General features: G+C 39.9%; 2 protein-coding genes across 3 annotated transcripts in view; one reads left to right on the top strand and one right to left on the bottom strand.

Annotated features, from left to right (window-relative positions):
- Positions 1-2,499, top strand: part of col5a1 (procollagen, type V, alpha 1) — a 90,185-nt gene extending 87,686 nt beyond the window's left edge. For both annotated transcript variants that reach the window (XM_053649679.1, XM_053649678.1), the window contains exons 65-66: positions 410-643; positions 2,278-2,499. In XM_053649679.1, coding sequence (XP_053505654.1) covers positions 410-643; positions 2,278-2,424 — 381 coding nt within the window. In that variant the 3' untranslated portion in view covers positions 2,425-2,499. The remainder of the gene's footprint in view (positions 1-409; positions 644-2,277) is intronic.
- Positions 2,500-4,471: 1,972 nt separating this feature from the next.
- Positions 4,472-21,208, bottom strand: fpgs (folylpolyglutamate synthase). Its single transcript, XM_053649694.1, has 15 exons — positions 20,692-21,208; positions 19,574-19,702; positions 18,596-18,649; positions 17,685-17,749; positions 15,892-16,006; positions 15,368-15,445; positions 14,643-14,704; positions 13,903-14,005; positions 13,607-13,684; positions 13,220-13,364; positions 12,439-12,519; positions 11,826-11,976; positions 11,286-11,361; positions 10,549-10,615; positions 4,472-10,460 (listed from the first exon to the last, which is right to left on the bottom strand). The coding sequence occupies exons 1-15, from the start codon at positions 20,836-20,838 to the stop codon at positions 10,075-10,077; spliced, it is 1,737 nt and encodes a 578-aa protein (XP_053505669.1). The 5' UTR covers positions 20,839-21,208; the 3' UTR covers positions 4,472-10,074.
- Positions 21,209-21,442: the final 234 nt, after the last annotated feature.

The raw sequence follows: 21,442 nt of genomic DNA, 5'->3' as shown, positions 1-21,442 counted from the left end.
TTAAAAACACAATTTTAACATGCTTCAGAAGTCCTCCACTGAAATTCTGAACTTCTCAGTCGATTGTATACTGGCTCATCTTTCATTTTTTTATGTTTAATTAATATAATATGTAAAAAAAAAAAAAAAAATTGTGCTGCAATAATAATGTTTATTGGACATGAATAAAAATTTAACCCCCTTCTGAAATTTACACACTTTAGGGGAAATGGATTCGCTACAGAACAGGTTAAGATTGTCTTAGCCTCATTAGTCTCAATAAATTTTCAGTTCACATTGCTTTTGGAAGTATTTCAAATATTTCCTCCAACTAAGTAAAAAGGTGTGATGTATAATTTTCAATGAATCTCTAGAGGGCACTGTATCCTGAACTGCTAGATGGACCCCCTGTTTCTTTCTGCACTTACAGCTCTCTTACATGGATGCTGAGGACAATCCAATTGGTGTGGTCCAAATGACGTTTCTACGCTTGCTAAGTGCCTCGGCCCGGCAGAATCTCACATATAACTGCTACCAGTCCGTGGCCTGGCATGACCAGGAGCTAAACTCGCACGACAAGGCCATCCGCTTCCTGGGCTCCAATGATGAAGAGATGTCCCATGACAACAATCCATATATTAGTGCCATCATCGATGGATGTGCGGTGAGCAAAACTTATACACTTAATCCTTAAATAGTGATGGAAGATATTTTATGTACTTTTCAAAAGTGTTGAAATGGCAAAGCCAATTCTTGCTTTTGAAGACATTTGGGTTTGAGATCAAAAGATGACTGAGACAATAGATTTTAGCTTTCAATTCCTCATATTTAAAACTAGATGTGTTAAACAAATTTGAATATGGCATCTTTCGTTTGAACCCACCCGTTTTTCAAGTGATCAAAAATATTGGAACATGTGACTCCATACAGACTTCATATAAATCCATAATGAACTTTTTCACACTATCTGTTGTTACCCAGATGAGGATGGGTTCCCTTCTGAGTCGGGTTCCTCTCAAGGTTTCTTCCTCTTAAAACATCTTAGGGAGTTTTTCCTTGCCACCATCGCCACTCAGTGGCTTGCTCAGTTGGGATAAATTCGCACCTTTAATATCTGTATACCATGTTGATATTTCTGTAAAGCTGCTTTGAGACAATGTCTATTGTAAAAAGCGCTATACAAATAAAATTGAATTGAATTGAATTGAATAGAGTGACTGACAGGTGTTTCTTGTTGCTCAGATATGCCCTGTTAGAATGACTGTTTAAACAACAAATATCTCTGAATTTCTACTCTTGGTTATGAGCCCTGGATTTCACCTGTGAAGACTGCATTTGTTGTTAAAAAGGATAAACCAACATAAAGACCAGAGAGCTGTATATGGGAGAAAAGCAAGCCATTCTGAAAAGCGAGAAAAGATTGAAAATCAAACAGAGCCATTGGACAAGCATTAGGCATAGCCAATAAAGAGAAAGAAACCGCTTGTGTACTAACAACCAGACACTGAACAGATCGTCCAAGGAAAGCAACAGCAGTTGATGACAAACTTTGTGAGAGCTGTGAAGAAAACCCCCAAATCAACAGTCAGTGATATCACCAGCAACCTCCACAGGGCAAGGCTGATAGTATCACAAGACACAGTTCAAAAAGACTTTGTGAACAGAAATATAGAGGGCATACCACAGGATACAAACCACTCATCAGCAGTAAGAATTGGATTCAGATTCACAATACCTGAGACACAAAATACCTGGACCCAAGATGGAACCAAAGTGATGGAAAGGCTAAAGTGTGGAGAAAGAACAGATCTGCTCATGATCCAAAACATACGAGTTCATTGGTCAAGCATGGTGGAGGTAGTGTCATGGCTTGGTCTGGCAAGGCTGCTTCTGGAACACGCTCACTAACCTTTATTGATGATGTAACTCCTGATGGCATTGCTTCATCATGCAAACCGAGTCTGTGGCTTGATGCAGTTATCGCCAGCAAGGGATATGCAAACAATTATCAAGTGTTCTTTACTTAAAATCTGTTTGTTCCAATAGTATTGCTCTCCTAAAAATTGGGTGGTCTGCCACTAAAGGTGCCATGCTCTAAGTTGTTTAACAAACCTAGCTGTAAATATCAGGAAATGAAAGCTGAAATTCTGATACATTGTCTCGTATCGATCTTTTGATCTCAAACCCCGAATCTCTTCGGTGTATTGAAAAATTAAAGATCTGGTCTTGCTATTCTAGTACTTTTCAACTAAAATGCTCTCCTCTTTGTTCCTTCCTCTCTCCTCACCTTTTATGCAGTTGAAAAAGGGCTATGAAAAGACTATTCTAGAGATCAACACACCAAAAGTGGAGCAGATACCATATGTTGACATCATGTTCAACGACTTCGGTGGAGCAACGCAGAAGTTTGGCTTTGAGGTTGGCCCGGCCTGCTTTATTGGTTAAGACTGTTTACTGAGCGCACCAGGAAATAAAAAAAAAAAAAACCAACCACATTCTTTTTCTCAGAAACCAAAGAAAGGAATAGGACAACATATTTTCTAAAGATTTGTGTTTCCAAAATAAAACAACTTAGCATAGAAAGGATAAAAGAAATTTAAGAAAATAAAGAATGGATTTCAAAAAAAAAAAGAAAAAGAAAAAAAAAAGAAACTTTTTTTGACCTCAGTGTACCTGTCTCTGTCACATGCAAGTTTTGAAACTGGATTAGCTGAATGCTAGCTAGCTAGCTAACCCTATGCTTTAATTGCCACGTTCTGACCACATCTTACCACCCATGCTGTAAAGGTGTAGGATATAGCAACAGTAATCCTCCATCTTTGATGCACTTCCTGCAGGTGGAAACATCCTCACACACTCCACCTGGTTTTAGCTCTGTCTGGTTTCTGCTTGCATTTATTCAGTGTTTCATTTCCCCCCCAGTACTTCAATGAACTTTATTTTGTGCATATTTGTTTTCCCATTCCCTGGAATGGTGCTTATATATAAATATATATATAAATATTTTTTGTATGTTTGTAAGTACTTTCTGTATATTTCTCTGTTTTTTTTCCTTGTTTCTTTTTTTTGTGCTTCAAAACATGCATGTGAACCATTGAGCGAGAAGGACCGCAGCGATGCTAATGATTAGTGCAAATAAAGTTTCGCATTTCAACGATAAGAGTCATCATAGAGAGAATTAGATAGCAGAGAAAAATTCAATAAAATGTCAGAAACCCAAATGAAGAAAACATCATGTCCTGTTGCAGGCGTGACCCCGTCTTTTTTTTTTTGGTCATTTCACACGACTGAATGAAAATAAAAGTCAGAACAAGCAATAATAGCAAGTTCACATCAAACTGATTTTGCTCTTGTGTTGTCTTGTTAAAATCACAGGATCACTGAACGATTCTATCCTTTATCCTTTTTCTATCAAACCTTGTGCTCGAGTCTATCAGAAAGCACACGCAATGAACGACCGTTTCATTGAGGAAACACTATATCAGTAAACTAGGTGCTATTTCCTTCTGCCTGTGGTGCTATATACATATATATTTTCCATTGTTTTGTTTATTTGTTTAAATTTATTCACCAATGATGTTGAAACATCTTCCATTTCTTTCATCACATCTTTTCTGGGTAGCGGGCCCTGTGTCTTGTGTGGGTAAATATTTTTATGCATGACAATCCATCATATTCATTGATAAAGCAAAAATTTTGACCTCGTAACTAACAGATTTATCTCTTTGCCATCACCCCACACACTGTTGTTGAACGTGCAGTATGCAAACTGTAAAGCGGCGCTTTGTCTGGAGATTATTTATGTACTTTCGCATAGTCCTCCATCGCACATTTATTCCCATGAATTTAAACTGTAGTAAGAAAAAAAAAAAAAAGAAAGAATCTTTAAAAGGTAGTAATTGTTTTACGGTGTTTGTGGACCTAGAGCTTTACTGTGGACATGAGTGCAATGAGCAGTTCACCTCAAGCAGTTAGATGTCCATAAAGTCTTCCGTGGGGAGATTATTCTTATTATTATTTTGTACAGGGAAGAACTTGACCTCTGTTTCCAGAGCCAAATACAGAGGACCAACTAATCTACTGTCCTCCTATTCTCAGGCCAAAGATACTCTCATGGCTTTAGGCTTCATGAAATACACTTAATGACCAGAAAGTCACTTTATTTAAGACTGTGGAACTGTGGGGTAGATCGATTTCCCATTTATTATAATTCTTAAGAGCCTTGGTTTAAAAAGAAAATGAACTTTCTTGTCTTTCTTCCCTGTTTATTCTGCATTTCTTTGCCACTAGTCCCTAATGCACTCATCTTACACCACTATGCCAGCGACTCTGCTTTGCATTCTGTTAATTTGAAATATGACTTGAATTGCTTTTTAAAATATGATTCATTCAACACATAAAAATTCATAATGTTTAAGAAAATAACCAGTTTTGTAAATTTCCACACAAAAAAAAAAAGCCATGATGCTGCCAATAAAAGAATTCTGTGTTGTTTGTTTTTTTTTTTGTTTGTTTTTTTTTTTTTTTTGAATATTTGTCTTTTGTTGTGTTGTCTGTTTTAAGGTCTTGTTAAACCTGTGTAAGAGAGGATAGAAGATATATTGTTTTTTTGTGTCAATAAATTCAAATTTACTGTGGCCACGCACCCTTGTATGTCTTTTGAAGCATTAAAGCCTTTCTGTATGCATGAAAATGATGAAAGTTTTTCATTCTCTTAATGTTATTCCAAGCTGAAATTGATTTGATTCCAATCGCATCTTTATTGCTATGATATACATTTCAAATGCTTAGATGAATAAAGGCATGCCCTTAATTGTGAAATGGTGACAGAGCCAGGATGTTGTAACTCTGCCAAAGATGATGTTCAATTGTAGTATATTTATTGTATTATTTAAAAAATAATAAATGTTAACTGATACCATTAGTATTACTATGGCCCCCAGTCTTTATCACTGACACAGAATTATTATTGCTAGCAGAAGATCAATCCTGCTTACTTGTTTGGTTACTGGTGACAGCCTGCTTTTTGCCAATTCATTCAGAACATTCAGGGGTGGGAAACGTACTGAGAAATTGTACTTAAGTGAAAGTACAGATAAGGTGTAAAAATCTTACTCCGTTAAAAGTGGAAGTATCCCGCCAAAACTGTACTCCAGTGAAAGAAGTCTAATAAATGTACTCCAGCTTTAAAATGTAAGAAAGTTTGAAATGTTGGAACATGATGAAATGAACGAGGTCGCAGCAGATAGATGAATGTGCCTGATTTTTGAAAGCTTTGTCTAGATCGAAGAATTTGACTGAATACTTTAACTGAAATGTGAACAAAATGCTACAAAAAGATGCTCAGGAGCTGATTCAGTTGATCTGCAGCATCCAGGCATTGGCTGGAGAAGAGAAAAAGAGAGCGTTGGGATTTGTAACGAATAATATAAAATACAAGGAGTAAAAAGTTTTTCTTCTAGGAAACGTAATTGGGTTCAAGTATTCAATTCCACTCAAGCACTCAAGTAAAGTATAAATACCCCAAAATAATACTGAAGTATTGCAAAAAAGTACAATTACTCAAGTCCTTTCCACCACCAACATAATGAGTTATAAAGCAAAGTCAACTTTGGGAGTCAGCTTTTCATCACATTTTCAAGATTTCTGATACACTTCTAACCTTTCCCACCATTTATACAGCAATTTTCAAGTTTTCTTACTATTATAGCACTACCAAGTGGCCAAACTCCTCCATTTTTGCCAAGTTCCCTCAGACTGGGCCCCTACATAAGTTTACCAAGTTTGTTGAAAATTTCTGATTCCCTTCAAGAGATATAGCCATTTAATTAAAAGTGGCCACATCCACTTCAAACCTTTTGATGTGCCCTTGCGAGGGTAAAGTTAAAATAAAAGGGTAAAGTAAATCTTGATAGCCCTGCACAATAATCAGGACGACTTCTGTAACCAAGCCTTGGTGGATTTGAGGTGCGCTTGGGATCACTGTCCTGTCGGAAGGTCCGATGACGCCCAAGCTTCAACTTTCTCACAGATGGCATGACGTTTTCTCCTGAGAATTTCTGATACTTCAGTGAATCCATCTCACCTTCCACACGCTGCAGGTTTCCAGTGCCAGAGGATGCAAAGCAGCCGCAGAGCATCACCGAGCCTCCACCATGCTCGACTGTGGACAGAGTGTTCTTTCTTCATTCTTCTTCCTCCAGACATACCGCTGATCCATCGTGCTGAAAAGTTCCAGATTTGTTTCATCGCTCCACAGAACAGAATCCCAAAACTTCTGTGGATTATTTATATGATTTTGAGCAACTTTTCTTGTGCTTTTGGGTCAGTAGTGGTGAACGTCTTGGAGTCCTGGCATGGAAACCACCTGTGTTTAGTACACACCTTACTGTGCTCACTGAAACCTCAGCGCCTGTTACACCAGGTCTTGCTGCAGGTCTTTCGCAGTCACTGGAGGGTTTTTCACAACCTGCCTTCTCACAAATCTGCTTGCAGCTGTTGATATCTTCCTTTTTCTGCCCCGTCCAGGTATTTCATAAATTTTCTGCCCCTAGCCAGTTCAGGTATTTCATGTGTTCCAGCTCAAGCACACCTGGTGCATCTAATGAAGCCCTCGATCAGTTGCATCAGGTGTGCTTGAGACAACACCTGTTTTGCATATTTGTGCTGTTTTGAGGGATTCTCTTCAGGGGGTTGAATCATTTTGAGACTGGAGAAGTCTTGAACACTTGAAGCATTTGTTGTGTTGAACTATTTCAATTGCTTTTGTTTGATTTGTTCATTGCAAACAGCTGAAAGTCAAAATTTTGACAATAAACCTGATGGAGGTTGAATAATTTTGATTGCAACTGTATATTGAATATATAAAATTATAGCAGGTGATAGTGACCTTAATAAAACAACCAAAATAAATGCATGTAAAAATTTTGATATTTCTTATGTTCTACAGCTAACAGAGCCTGGGGCGGCCCAAAGAACAAAATGTTACAATGTCCAAATGCTACAAAATGTGTACAGGACATAAAAAATATCATGTTAATTTTGTGTTTACCAAGTTGTCCCCATTAAATTAGGAAAAGCAAAGAAAATTGTGTCATTCATGTATTCACAGACGTTAAACATTGGGTCAAACTGACCCCAAAGATAATAGGACGGTCATAAATTGGCAAGTATACAACTGTGGCCCTTTAAGTTATCTTATAGTAGACAACAATCCCTGAGATTTCATACATCTAGCATGAATAGTTCAAAAGTAATGGACATTGTAACTTTTCCATAGCACTCATTTTCACAGGGCCACACCCCTTTATTAAAGCCTCTATATCTCAAACTAACACAGATGCAAGCCTCAAATTTTACACCTTACTTATTGAGAATGGTGACATTATTTATTTATGGCATTGATGGTGGCAGAAAGTATGTAGCAAATCTAAGATGGTCAGTCAGAAACATTTATTAAAACGTGGTGATTTGAGGTTGATTCACTCTTAAGCCTGATCTAAACACTGCTGTACCGAACTCAAAGACAAATTGGAGTACCATATTTGAGCCGTTGCTCCATATACAGTCCCTCCTAAAACTACTGGAAAGCCAATTAAATTGTTGCTGTAGATTGACGACATTTGGGTTTGAGACCACAAGATGAACATCAGAAGAGTTTACAATTTCAGCTTTAATTTCCTGGTAGTTATATGTAGGTGTTTTTTGTATGCGAGCAGAAATACTGAAACATGTGACCTGCCAGGTGTCTCGTTACCCAGGTGTGTCCTGCTAGCCTGACTGTTTAAACAATAAATAGCTCTGAGCATCTTGTAGGTTTAGCCTTCGGTTTCACCTGTGAAGACTGCAGGTGTTAAAAAGTATAAGCAAACACGAAGATCAGACAGCTCTGATTAGAAAAGCAAGCTATTCTGAAGCTGAGAAAAGAGGGAAAATCAAACAGAGGGATCGCACAAATACTGAGCATCACCAATACAACAATTTGGAATGTCCTGAAAAATAAAGAAACCACTGGTGTACTGAGCAACAGATACCAACTGGGTCAACCCAAGAAAACAACAACTGAAACATTGTGAGAGCTGTGAAGAAAAACTCAAAAACAGCAGTTAGTGACATCAACATCCTCCACAGGGCAGGGGTGAAGGCATCACGATCCACTGTTCGAAGACTTCGAGAGCAGAAATACAGAGGCCATACCACAAGATGCAAACCACTCAGCATAAGAATCAAAAAGCCAGATTGGAATTGGCAAAGAAATACAGAGATCTGGCATCAAGATCAACCTTTATCAAAGTGATGGAAAGGCCAAAGTGTGGAGAAAGAACGGATCTGCTCATGATCCAAAACATACGAGCTCATCTGTGATTCATGGTGGAGGTAGCGTCATGGCTTGGGCTCGCAAGGCTGCTTCTGGAACAGACTCACTAAAATCCTCGCTCTACACGCTCCTCGCACGTATGCCAACAGGGTCCTGAAAGGACAGCACCATTTCAGCATCACTGTTTCGGAGTGTGAACCAGCACATGGCAGAGGAACAGAACATGGCTGCTCAGCCTCACAGAGAAGCAGAGAATATAAAAGGGCACCGCAGCAGCGGGGTGATCAGATTCTGTCTCCCTCCTCATGTCTGCTTTCAGTCTCTCTTAGTTATGAGTTTTAGGAATTTAGACAAATGTTTTGAAGAGACAGTAAAAGTATTCTTAAAAGTAGTTCTAATAGAATTTGTTAAAACAAAGACTGATAGTTTCTCAGATGGTTTTGTATAAGAAATTTGAATTGTGTTTATTGTTTACGTTATATAGTCAGTTTTACTCATTCTTATTTTTGAGGGCACTGTGTGTACTCATGAGATAGCAAAATAGTGCATTGACAGTGTTATATAGTTTTGGGTGTAGCCCACTTCGAGAATTCTAAATGAATCAATACTTAACACAGAGTATACACACCAATGAGAAATTATGTTTGGATAAGTTCTGTTTACCAGAAATCAATCACATGCATCAAATCCCAAACAGTATAGGAAACCTGAATACTATGATTTGTAGCACATAAAAAGAAAAGCAAATTGGGAACAGGGCAGTATATGAAAATGCATAATCAAGGGACACTGAACATTTGATAGCATGACGTTTGCAGTTTTGGCTGCAGGCCTATAAATAAATTCAGTGTTATCCTGACTGTATATGAAAGGATATCCTGGACAGATTAATCCCAGTCCTGAAATGTCAGAAGATTTGATATTTAAGACAACTGACAGGGTACTAAGACTAGGGTTAAGCAGTGTTTAAACAGGCTCTGTGAACACTCCCAACAGAAGGAAAGCACAGGTGAAAAGCTAAGTGCTTCAGACTCCTGCTTCAAATTTAGCAGGTATATTCAGTAAGTTTTTAAATCTTAGATATAGTGGTGCTTGTAAATTTGTGAACCCTTTAAAAATTCCTATATATCTGAATAAATACGACCCAAAACATCATCAGATTTTTACACAAGTCTTAAACGTAGCTCAAGAGATCCCAAATAAACAAGTGAAACAAGAATATTATACTTGGTCACTTATTTATTGAGGAAAATGATCCAATATTTCATATCTGTGAATGGCAAAAGTATGTGAACCTCTAGGATTAGTAGATTAATTTGAATGTGAAATTAGAGTCAGGTGTTTTCAATCAATGGGATGACCATCAGGTGTGAGTGTGCGCCCTCTGCAGGACTGAAACAATTACTGGAAATGTTTAGTTGCAGTTATCGCTGCACAAGGGGCTCACACCAGATACTGAAAGCAAATGTTCACATACTTTTGCAACTCCGACGTGTAATATTCGATAATTTCCTGCAATAAATAAATGACCAAGTACAACATTTAGGTCTCATTTGTTTAATTTGGTTCTATTTATCTACGGTTAGGACATGTGTAAAAATCTTATGTTTTAGGTCATATTCATGCAGAACTATAGAAAATTCTAAAAAGGTTCACAAACTTTCAAGCACACCACTGTAGAGCATAATTTAGCTTTTTCATATCACAGTGCAAAAACATACTGGGGACCTCCAAGTCACGCACACTCTCCCAGTCACATACACAAACTAAATATTGTGTTAGGATGACAGGGCAGGTACGAGGTGTTTCAGGGCTCCTCCTACTAAGTGCAAGCTGCCTGTGATTAGCACATGCACATTAGCGGCCTCTCTTAGTGGCACTGCTTTAGCATTGACACTAGCTTTGACAGGCATGATGTGTTTAGTGGAATCGGACACAAGTGGGTCACGTCCCTGTGTGATCCACTGAAGAGCACTCAAGATGCAGGGGAAAACTAACGAGGCACCACTTCTCTCCAGTCTCAGAGGCAGATGGACACCACCCCCAATCAGAAGCTGTGACTCTGGCCCCTCCTCCTCGATACCGTTGAGAATGCGCCAGCTCTGCTGATTGTCCAGGCAGCGTGTGAGCATGTGCTCTACAGACACATTGAAGTTCTGTTGGTCTGAATAAATAAAGAAAAAAAAACAGTTAAGCAGCGAATAAACCCGAAATTAACATGAAAAATGTCAATATCACAAGTGTCTACTGACCTGCATTGCAGTCAGCAATGGCCTCCGTGATGTTAGGACAGAAAACTGCAAAATCGAAATGACATGGCTGCAAAATAACAAAAATACAAGTTATCATCAAGACTGTATAATGTGTCAGTGTTCTACAAATTCAGTGGCCAGTTTATTAGGGAGCCCCACCATGTGTCTACACAAATTGTATCTGAAAACAAATGGGTTTTTCAGTGGTACCACAGGGCTCTACAGTGCGACCATTTCACTCGCATTTGAACACTGGAAGAACTGGAACGCTGCTTTGTTTCACCGTGTACTGTACTAGCCGTATTTGGTTGAAACGACAAAGCAACCTGACTTGACTGACAACATGGAAGAGTCTATGTGTAAAGAATTCAACCTGTTATACAGAACTGCTGGATTTTACACAAAGGATACAAACAATGGTGGTTTGCAAAATATACAGAGGCAAAATTGTCATGTTGAGGACAGGTGTCTAGACAAACATTGCCAAAAATGATGCGGTTTTTGAACATTAAAGCATGTTAACCTATTCTATTACACCCAATAAACAAAATAATGATGTTTAAAAATCATATGACTGTTAACTTTTGATCTGAAACCCAAAGGTCTTCAGTGTATAGCCAAAACAAAAGAAATGGCCTTGCCGTTTCAATACTTTTGGAGCACCAAGTACTTCAAACTCAGAATAGGGTGGCAGTTATAATACCATACGTTTTCCAATACCAGTGCTGGAGTCTTACCACGAGCAGCTTGAGCATAGCACCGCAATCCCGCTCTCCAGTGGCATTAAACAGCAGCACTCGCACCACTGAACCCCTACACACACACACACACACACACACACACACACACACACAAGTTTTTACATGAGCACATTAAGGACAGAATTACTCATTTCCATGCTTTCAACTGTCCGATTCTGAAATTATTACACTAGATACCATTCCTTCTAGTTTTTCCATTAATTCAATGCATTTAACATTTTTTGTCGACGTGGCGTCAATTCTCCATTCACGTCCATGAGAAGAGGATTCTTCACGCCTGCACATCAGGAATTTGTTCTCTACATTCCTGAACGTACACACTGCAGAAGTAATGTTCTTCTTTTTACTAATTTAATACAATGTGTTTGACTTAAATATTCATATTAAATTATTAAAAGCAGCTTTATTTATTCATTCATTCTGAGGAAATAATATGCCCTGCTTCCAATTTGGAAAGACAAAAAAAGTTGGAGGTCACGGTGAAAAGGAGAGAGAGAGGGAGAGAGAGGAACATACATGGCGTTTTTCTCATGTTGTGCAGCCACCTCGCTGAACCAGTTCACACACGCCTGCATGCTGCGCGTGGTGTGAGCACCATCCAGGAAGTACGTGACGCTGCCACGCCTCAGGGTCTGAGTCCGGCCCAGCCATTCAGTCTCAGCCAGACCTACACACACACGCATACACACAATCAACTTCAAGTAAACTGTATATAAGGCACCCAAAGTAAACAAAGAGTGTTCTGAATTTCTGACAAAAATACTGTGCCTTCATGATGCTGAATTTTTCACAGCTTGATTAGGTTGCTCTGACATCTAAAAATACCCACACCTGTCAGTCAACCACAAATACTTTCATTGTATTTCAGTGGTTAAACTTTCAAACAAACATTTTAAATAGTATTATACATATTACATCTCAAGGAAATGATCTGTTTGAATGGCGTCTGTTAAAAACTATAGGTTATGTGGAAAAAATATAAAGTAGTAGTAGAATGAAAGATAAAGACGTGTTCACGTAGCAAGAAGAAGAAGAAGAAGAAGAAGAAGAGCAGTATGACCCATTTCAATGCTGTGCTCATACACATATTAGTACATAAATAATCTATAAGTATGAATAAACTTCTCACCTTTCAGCATGTGAGGACTTGGCTCAAACACCGAAGCTGCATGAAGGCCACTAAAACCAGATGCAGAAGTAACCGCTGGATCTTTTAAAAAGAGAAATAAGTTAATGAGAGAATATCTGTTTAAAGATATCAAATTAAAAATTCAGATCTGTATACTACTGGGGCAGGCCATGAGTCAGCACAATGTAATTAAGGAGCAGGAAACGGACTTTAGCCTCTATAGGAATACTATAACGGTAACCCAAGTAGTATCTAATAGGGTTGTACGGTATATCGGTAGTATCGCAATATTAAAGCTTCAAAATACTGCCGATGCCACTGTATTTTTAAACTGTAGTATCTTCAGTACGGTAGTACCGTAAGCAATGTTGTATGTGCACCAGTTAATACTATTTTTAGACACATCCCACTGCTTTTGCAGAACACACAAAGGTTAGTCACACTTCATTTAACCTCAATTCCTTACCTTAATCTTTAAAGACTTCCTATTTGCTATAAAGTGAGCTAACGTTACGCTAACCGCTGTGTGTAAATACTAAAGTTAACCTTGTTTGCTAGTAAGCGAGCTAACGTCATGCTAACCTCTGTGTCTAAATCAGGGTTTGTACAAGATGCCTGAAGTGCTTAAATTTAAATCTAACCAATTATTTCGACACTGGAAAACCTCACAATAGTTAGATCTAGCAAAATATTCATGTATACACCCACATAAATGCCAAGTCATGTTTTAATCTGTTCATATGATGACATCTTGTGGAAATAAAGGTATACAGACACTTACCTGTGCTGCAGCGCCTCTGGAGCCAGCAGTGTGTGAGCTGTAACGCAAGTGAGGCGTTGGACCACTGGTGCTGTCCGGCCAAACCCAATTTCACCTCCTCAGAACTCCGGTATTGAGCCAACTCAGGGCACAAAAACAACGGGCACTACAGACACACCCACCCACCAAAGAATGATGGATTATTTTACTTCTGAGGACATTTATTAACCCAACAGAAATGCAACTGTTAAAAATCACTTTAATCAGTTTAAAAGAAGCTAAATACTTTATATATTTATATATTACTTATTATTCTTCACACACACACACACACACACACATACTCGTGCTACGCTACAGAATGCACGGTTTTAGAAAGAGGGGAGCATGTTAATGTCTGCTTCTCACCCCAATCTCTTCTGCTCTCTCCTGAAGAACTTTCATTGGTCCCTCTGGTTGATTCACAATGAATGCTGGAACTCCAGGCTTTGACCACAGACACAAAACACACATGCAAACACAACCATAAGACAGGATCATTTACCTGCCACTCAAAAAAAAAAAACCCTTCTCATTCCATTTAATAAGAATGAGTTTGATGTTAATGTTTGTAAACACATCAAAACATGAGACATCTTACAAAAACCCACAAATAAACCCTAATGACTTAACCACTCTGAGTCGGACACTACACATTCACACACCTTAAATATTCCTCCCTTCTGCCAGGCAATCTTCTCGATTGTATCCCCAAGAATGCTGGTGTGGTCAATGCCCAACGAGGAAATCCCACACACCCACGGTCTCCTGCGGGTACGCATGCACACACACGGTTAAGATTAAGTTTAAATGTTGATTACAAGTCACACAAGACAAAGAGTATATGTGATAGAACAGCCTGCTTTATTGTGCAGTCTACTGAACGTACAGTTCGATAAACAGACGGATCAGATAGAAGGATACCGTACGCATGTCTATTTACCTGTATAACCTTTGGGTACAGCTCTGTGTTACTTAAGTATGAATTTCAGTTAATGTTCAACAGGCTTTCTGTACATTTTACTCCAATATATTCCCGCAGACACCAAAGAGTTTTGCATTACCGCACGTCATTTCACATATCTGCAGGTGCATGCGACATTTACATGATATTTTTCCCCTCACCAGGTTATACATTAAAGTGTTTAGTATGAATTTAGAGCACGCAGTCTTAGAAGCAGCGGACTTATGAACACAGACCTCTGAACGAATTAAAATCAGTGATTCGTTGATGCGAGTTAACGCACGCATAAAGGTCAAATGGCTGTGCATGACCTGCAGAGTGCGCCAGAGGAAACGAGAACTGCTAGACTGTGGCTGTGGGAAAGACAACACACACTTTCACACACCTGGAAATACAGGCAAGTTTATTTTCTGAACACACTAAAATGAAGAGTTTTCTCACCGGATTATGTTGGTGCAGTCATAGGCACCACCTATTCCCACCTCAATGATTGCCACGTCCACCTTTACACACACGAACACAAACACACACGGACAGATTAAAGGTTCTCTGTGCATACGATGAAAGGCAAAGGTTATGTTGGCATGATAAAATTTCTGGTCAGTGGCCCAAGTCGGTGTTGAAAGTGACAAAGGTCCATAACAATCCAGCATGCTACAATACAAAGAACATACTGGATTATTCCAAAAACTGTCAAACACTATTTTTTTTTTTTTACTTTTACTTCAGGAGGAAACATTTTCAAAGCACAGGAGGAATAAAAGCAAAATGCTGTTTAAATTCTAATTCTGACTCAAACGATATAATGAATTCCACATATTAGTATAGTGGTCCACTATGATAAAGGTCACACCTTTAACATGATGCCAGACACAAGCATAGCTAATGATAGAGCTATCCACATACATTTATCACCTAAATAACGTATTAAAACCTTGTATTTCTGCTGCAGGGTTCTATGGCAAATTGAACCCATAAAATGTTGTAACCAGTTAATCAGATGTATAACTGTAAAAGTCGTGGTTTTCAGATTACCATACTATACGTTTTTATACTGTTCCAGTAGTTCCGACAACCAAACAGGAACTGATCACCAAAGATAACGAGTAAGGTAGATAGCAACGTTATCGCTGAAGTGACATCACATGAGCTATGAGGTCACTCACCTTCTCCTGCAGGAATACGTGGAAGGCGAGGATGGTCAGGAAGCGGAAATACGCTGGCATACTGCCACCATGCGTATCCTAAAGTTCAACAGGTAACAAGATCAAATACGTTAGTCAGCTTCTCGCCTGTCTATGTGTGTGTTTAGAACTTGGTGGGAATCAAATGGCCCCACGAGTATACAACCCCAATTCCAAAAAAGTTGGGACAGTATGGAAAATGCTAATAAAACAAAGAGGAGCAATTTGTAAATGCACTTTGACTTGTATTTGAACAAAAAAAAAAAAAAAAAAAAAAAAAAAAAAAAAAAAAAAAAAAAAAAAGGACAAATACAAGGTATTTGATGTTTTAACTAATCAAGTGCATAGTTGTTCGAAGGTAAACGTTTATTTTGAAACTGATGCATGCAACACGTTCCAAAAAAGTTGGGACAGGGGCTATTTAGGACTAATTTGCAAAAGGTATAAATCTAGAAAGTTGTAAATTCAACGCACACACACACACATGTGCACACACGCACACAGACCTTAGTTTCGTCCAGCCGGGTGTAAACCTGCCAAAAGTATTTGGTGAAAAGATCTTTCCCAATGGGGCAGCCATTCACACGGATCCTCTCCCTAACCTGCACCAAGTGTGGAGAACTGAAACGGGACAAACACAAACACACACACACACACACACTGTCAATACAAACAATAAACCAGAACTGCAGCCTCTATCATTTAATGCTCTTTCTATTCGTGTGTTTTATGATCGTTTTTAATATGCACATTAGCAATCTTGAAAAAATTAAAAGAAAATCAAATTGTTTTCGACTCCTTCAAAATATCGATTAATACTTGAAGGAAATACACAATATGCATTCATTTACTTATCATTTGGATGAAAGCATACCTACTCACACAACTAATTTAACAAAATATCTGAAGGCACCCACCTACATATGTGCATTGGTGTTGCTCATTAGAGTCTAAAGTCCAATGGAGTTACAAAGGGTTATATTGCACAACTGTGTTCCAAATATCCAGTACCTAACCTTAGCCAATGAACACAAAAACATACACACACATGCACACACCTCTCAAACGTTACAGCAATACAAAACACTCAAATCTCAGGCTCACGTCACACATTCACACCATCATTAAAATGTGAGCGCATGCTCAATTTAAAGGAGTCATATGATGCTTTGAATTGTTTTCCCTTTTTTAGTGTGTAATGCATCTGTGCATATAAAAGATCTGCAAAGTTATAAAGCTCATAGAGATCTGCCTAAAAACACCTCATTCGAAGTCCAGGTATTAATTCTGCAAATGTCGAGTCACAATTTGACATATTGGCATAATCCTGCCCAAAGGCATCCACGAAGAAAGAAGGCGGGGCTACAGTGAACTGTGATGGCGGCATGTTGTGGAGACGTCGTGCTTCAGTGAGAAAGCAAAGCCCTTTCACTTGGCCACCCGAAAACGGACGAAATTAGGAATCAGTGGTTAAAATTTATTCATAACGCTGTTCCTGAGCGGTACGACCCAAAAGTTTGCGAGTACAACGCAGGATCCACACAAAGGCTATTGAAGTATCTGCTACTGACTGTTCAAATGCGGAGTTTTGGGTTGTGACCCAGGGCTCAGTTGTAGACCTCTGCTAGCTGCTAGCTAAAGTGTTGATATTCAGCTGTGGGAATATTTTACCTATAAATGTGCAGAGTAACGGACATTCCCGGGACACAGTGACCCGTCCGTATCCTGTGTCTTTCTGTCTGTCGATTTCCTGAGCCAAAGTGAACCATTATAACTAAACAGTTACTGAAAGGTAAGAGAGTTACAAAATACAAACTTATCACTGTGAAAAGTTCTGCTCAAGTCACGCTTGTAAAGTTGGTTCTGATCGAGCTGAATGATCATCTGCATTTTCTGAATCTGACTCGGGTTCGAACTGATACGGTAAAACCGACGACATTAACTGTGTTACTTAGAAGCTTAGAATTGCTTTTGAAGCCTCGGAAGCTGAAGCATCACAACGCAATGGGTCGGCTGGCCAATCAGAACACTGGGCTTTTCCGAAAGAGGGGCTTTGGAGGAACTGGAACTCAATCGAAGCGATTCAGGCAGCCTGGGAATAGAGGTACTGCAATAATGTACAGTGTGTGAAAAGTAACGTGATTTTTAAGCATGTTAACCTATTCTATTACACCCAGTACACTAAATAATGAACTTTTAAAAACGTTTAAAAAGCGTCGAATGACCCCTTTAAGACATGACTTGATAATCACAAACACACAAATGCACAAGAGTCACATACTTTCAAAAGTCGCAGTACCTGTAAAATCCAGTGCGGAAGCCATAGCTCCTCAGAACCTTCTCCGTGAAGGCACACGTTGAACCCTGACGAAACAACAATCATGTACGTTAATTATTTACCACAGAATCGACACATTCCAGACACATTTCTCTTGCTCCTGCAATGAGGCGAGATCAAGTCATTTCATCACTACCACTATTCATTCATCAGACTGTGATAATACACTCACAGAGCTTTTTTTCTTCGGAATACTATACTAATGCAGGGTGGGGCCTCCCACTGCTCTCAGAACAGCTTCAATTCTTCAAGGCATGGATTCCACAAGATGTTGGAAACATTCCTTTGAAATTCAGGTCCATGTTGACGTGATTGCATCACACAATTACAGCAGCTCTTTCTGGAGCACTTTCATGCTGTGAATTTCCGGTTGTACCACATCCCAAAGCTGTTCTATTTGATTCACAGCCAATGACTGGGAAAGCCACTGAAGAAGTTCACGTTCATGAAAGCAGTCCGAGATGACTTTCGCTTTGTGACATGGTGCATTTTCATGCTGGAAGTAGCCATTAGAAAATGAGTAAATTGGGGCCACATGGGATGCACATGGTCAGCAGCAATGCTCAAATAGACCGTGGCATTCAAGCGATGACTGATTGGTATTAACAGGCCAAAGTGTGCAAAGAAAACATTCTCCACACCGTTAAACCGCATAAACCAGCCTGAACTGTTGACACAGGGCATGTCGGGTCCACTGATTCATGCCGTATTTTAAACAACTGAAAACTGCTTTACAGCTGGCCCCACTCTATAACTACATAACTAAACACACAGTTTTGTTCTGGAGGGTTCTTATCAAGTCTACCCCTTTTCGGTCCTTACAAAAGGCTGATCTCAGGTGTGAACAAAAATACATGTGCACCACAATTTACCTTTCCTTTTGTTCCAGTTACATGTATGATGTTAAGATGATCGAGTTCCTCCACCTGGAAAAAGCATAAAGAAAAGTAAAATCATTAAACCTTTGGCACTTTTCCACCGCACGGTACAGTACGGCTCGACTCTGCTCGCTTTTTGGGGGCTTTCCACTGTGGATAGTACCTGGTACTTTTTTTAGTACCACCTCAGGCGATGTTCCAAGCGAGCCGAGCAGACACTAAGCGTGAGGCACGTACTGAGCGAGTAAGGATTCTCCTTAATGAGTGGTTCTGTATTGTGCCTGAATAAACATGTGTCATTTAATACATACTTTGCATATGGAAATATTCTATTAATTGAAACTTGTATATCATTTATCTCAATACAGATCAAATTACAACAAAGGTTTCTGTCTGAGATTTTTAAATCTCGCTGGTTACTGATTTCCAACCAGGCGTTTATCGAAGTCACTCCTGTGTGGCCGAACCGAACGCAGTCATATCGAGCACTACGTGGGTTCTAGAACGGCGTTATTTCACGTCATTAATATGGTCCGTGTTCAGTGAACAGGAATACGGCCTGACCGTGTATATGTACAGGGCTTCGATAACACAACGTTATTCCTGCATGGAAGATGGCACCCATGTTGAAGCGGAACTAAAACTGCAGCAGAAAAGCACGTTCAGGAAAGCAAAGCGAGCCGGGTCAAGCCGTACCATGCACTGGAAAAGTGGCATGGACAGACAATTAAAGGGTCTATGAAAGAGCAGCTATGCACTGGAAAAGTGGCGTGGACAGACAATTAAAGGGTCTATGAAATAGCAGCTACTGAAAAGGAATTGCAGTTGTGCAAGCTATGATTGAAGGCACTCAAGCATACATGCAACGCAGTATCCGCTTGTTGATTATTGCAATATATTGCATAACAATTATAGCAGAATGACTGTATGATCAGTGCTCTGGTATTATGGAGTGTGTTGAGTGCACGCTACCGTAAGGCCTGAACGCTGCAGAAAGCTCCTCATGGCCTGCAGCTGGATTTGGGGGTGAGCGCGCTCTCGACGCACCTGCTCCAGGGCGCTGGCATTGGTCTGTAGTGTGTTCAGGGTACAAATGGCATCCTTCAGGAGGGAAAGAAAAACATAAACAGAGCTTACAAGTTGTGCCGTGATGTACACATCTTCCAAAATCCCGACCATCGTTTTCTGTATCGTCCACCACTAATACAAACTACGCCAAATCAGAAAGGTGCGACCTGCAGTATATTTAACTCAGGGGCGTTGCTGGACCCTTTTCCTGTTAAATCCTTGTCTGATGGGGTAGATTACAGTAGATACGCCTAAAAACAGCCTTTCCTATTCACCGGACGTTATCATCTGAGTGATTTAAAACCTGAAGGCTGATTGAAAAGGCAGCTGAAGCGGAAGTCTCCTGCACATCCTCTTCAATCACACACACACACACACACACACACCCTGCAGTGCTCAGCCCCCAGAAACGCCCCTGGTTTAACTACAATCAATAATAAAACCCAGCGAATTGCACACCTTACAAATGCAGCCAAAGCGGCCACGATAAGAGGTGAGATTTGTGTATTGTCCAATTTTACCCGAGGCTTTTGGGGTAATTCATCCTCCGTATCTTTTGCTTTCACGAGTATAAATAAAGTTGGTTTGTTTTGAATTCGCTGGCGCTAAGCCAATTCAGGAACCCCAACAGTCACGTGGTTGCCGTAAAACACAGGAGCCTCGGATTGTTTGAACTGAACTGATGTCAGGACTGAAATATAACCTGGACTCTACGGTTTTTGTCCTTTATCTTATACTTCCGCGGGAAACAGTCGGTCATCTAGTTCGACCGTGTTGTTTGGATTCGCCTGGATTCCCGGCTGACGCAACATTACCGCATTTTAACTTCGGCTTTTCTACTGCTGATGAAAAGACACACTAACTCACCCACACCTGTTAATATACAACATGTCATCTATACAACAGCTCATCTGTTCACTTATAAAGCAGCTACGTTACGTTACCCGAGCTCTGCTTAATTTTATAACACTCACCAATTACTATGTCTTATTATTAGTATTATTCTACAGCTGAAGACTGACCTGATAGTCCATTCTTCGGTAGCTCGGCGCGGCTTTAATGCTGGATAATCTGAAGTCCAGTTCCGTGCTGTTTGACCACTTCGCGTTCTGCGGAAACGTACGAAACGCGGTAAAGCGGCCGCGCGCGCGTAGCAACAGTGCCGTCATAACGATCAGCCGCGTGAGCGCAGGAAGACAGACGCAAAATGACCAAATATGGGGGGAGGGAGAGTGGGGGGGAAGGGGGGCGCTTCCTCCTGTCAGTACAGGATGCTGTACTCACGCCTCGCATCCCTCAATACAACACCAGTACATGATGAAGATAACTTTACACACTGGACGCCTTGTGTAATGTGACAGCATTTGTCAATTTAAATGTCTTTAAAAAAAAAAAAAAGTGCGCGGTTCCTCCAAATATGAACGCAGCTGCCGTTTAGATCGAGAAACCACAAAACGCATTTTCTGGCTAAAAGTAGTATGCTACTATTGTCATGCAAACATATGCCAGTGGTTTAAAACGGTCTGCGTGTGACACAACGCTACCACGCGCGTACTATTTGCTTCTTCTACAGCGTTACCGTGTGTTAGAAACTAACAGCAAACCCAACACCGCCGCCTACCGGCCTGGATGCTAGTGATGTTACATAGGACACTGAAGCTGCGAGGCGTGTATCGAGCACCGAACAATCTCCAGTGAAGCCCCGTATCGAGGCGTGTATTTGTTTCACAGAGTCACGTGATCGACGACAGACGAGGCCCCACTTTCTGTCCA

This window comes from Ictalurus furcatus, chromosome 18 (assembly GCF_023375685.1).
Source record: "Ictalurus furcatus strain D&B chromosome 18, Billie_1.0, whole genome shotgun sequence".
NCBI classification, from domain to species: Eukaryota; Metazoa; Chordata; class Actinopteri; order Siluriformes; family Ictaluridae; genus Ictalurus; species Ictalurus furcatus.
This window is presented reverse-complemented; position numbering and strand designations above follow the sequence as displayed.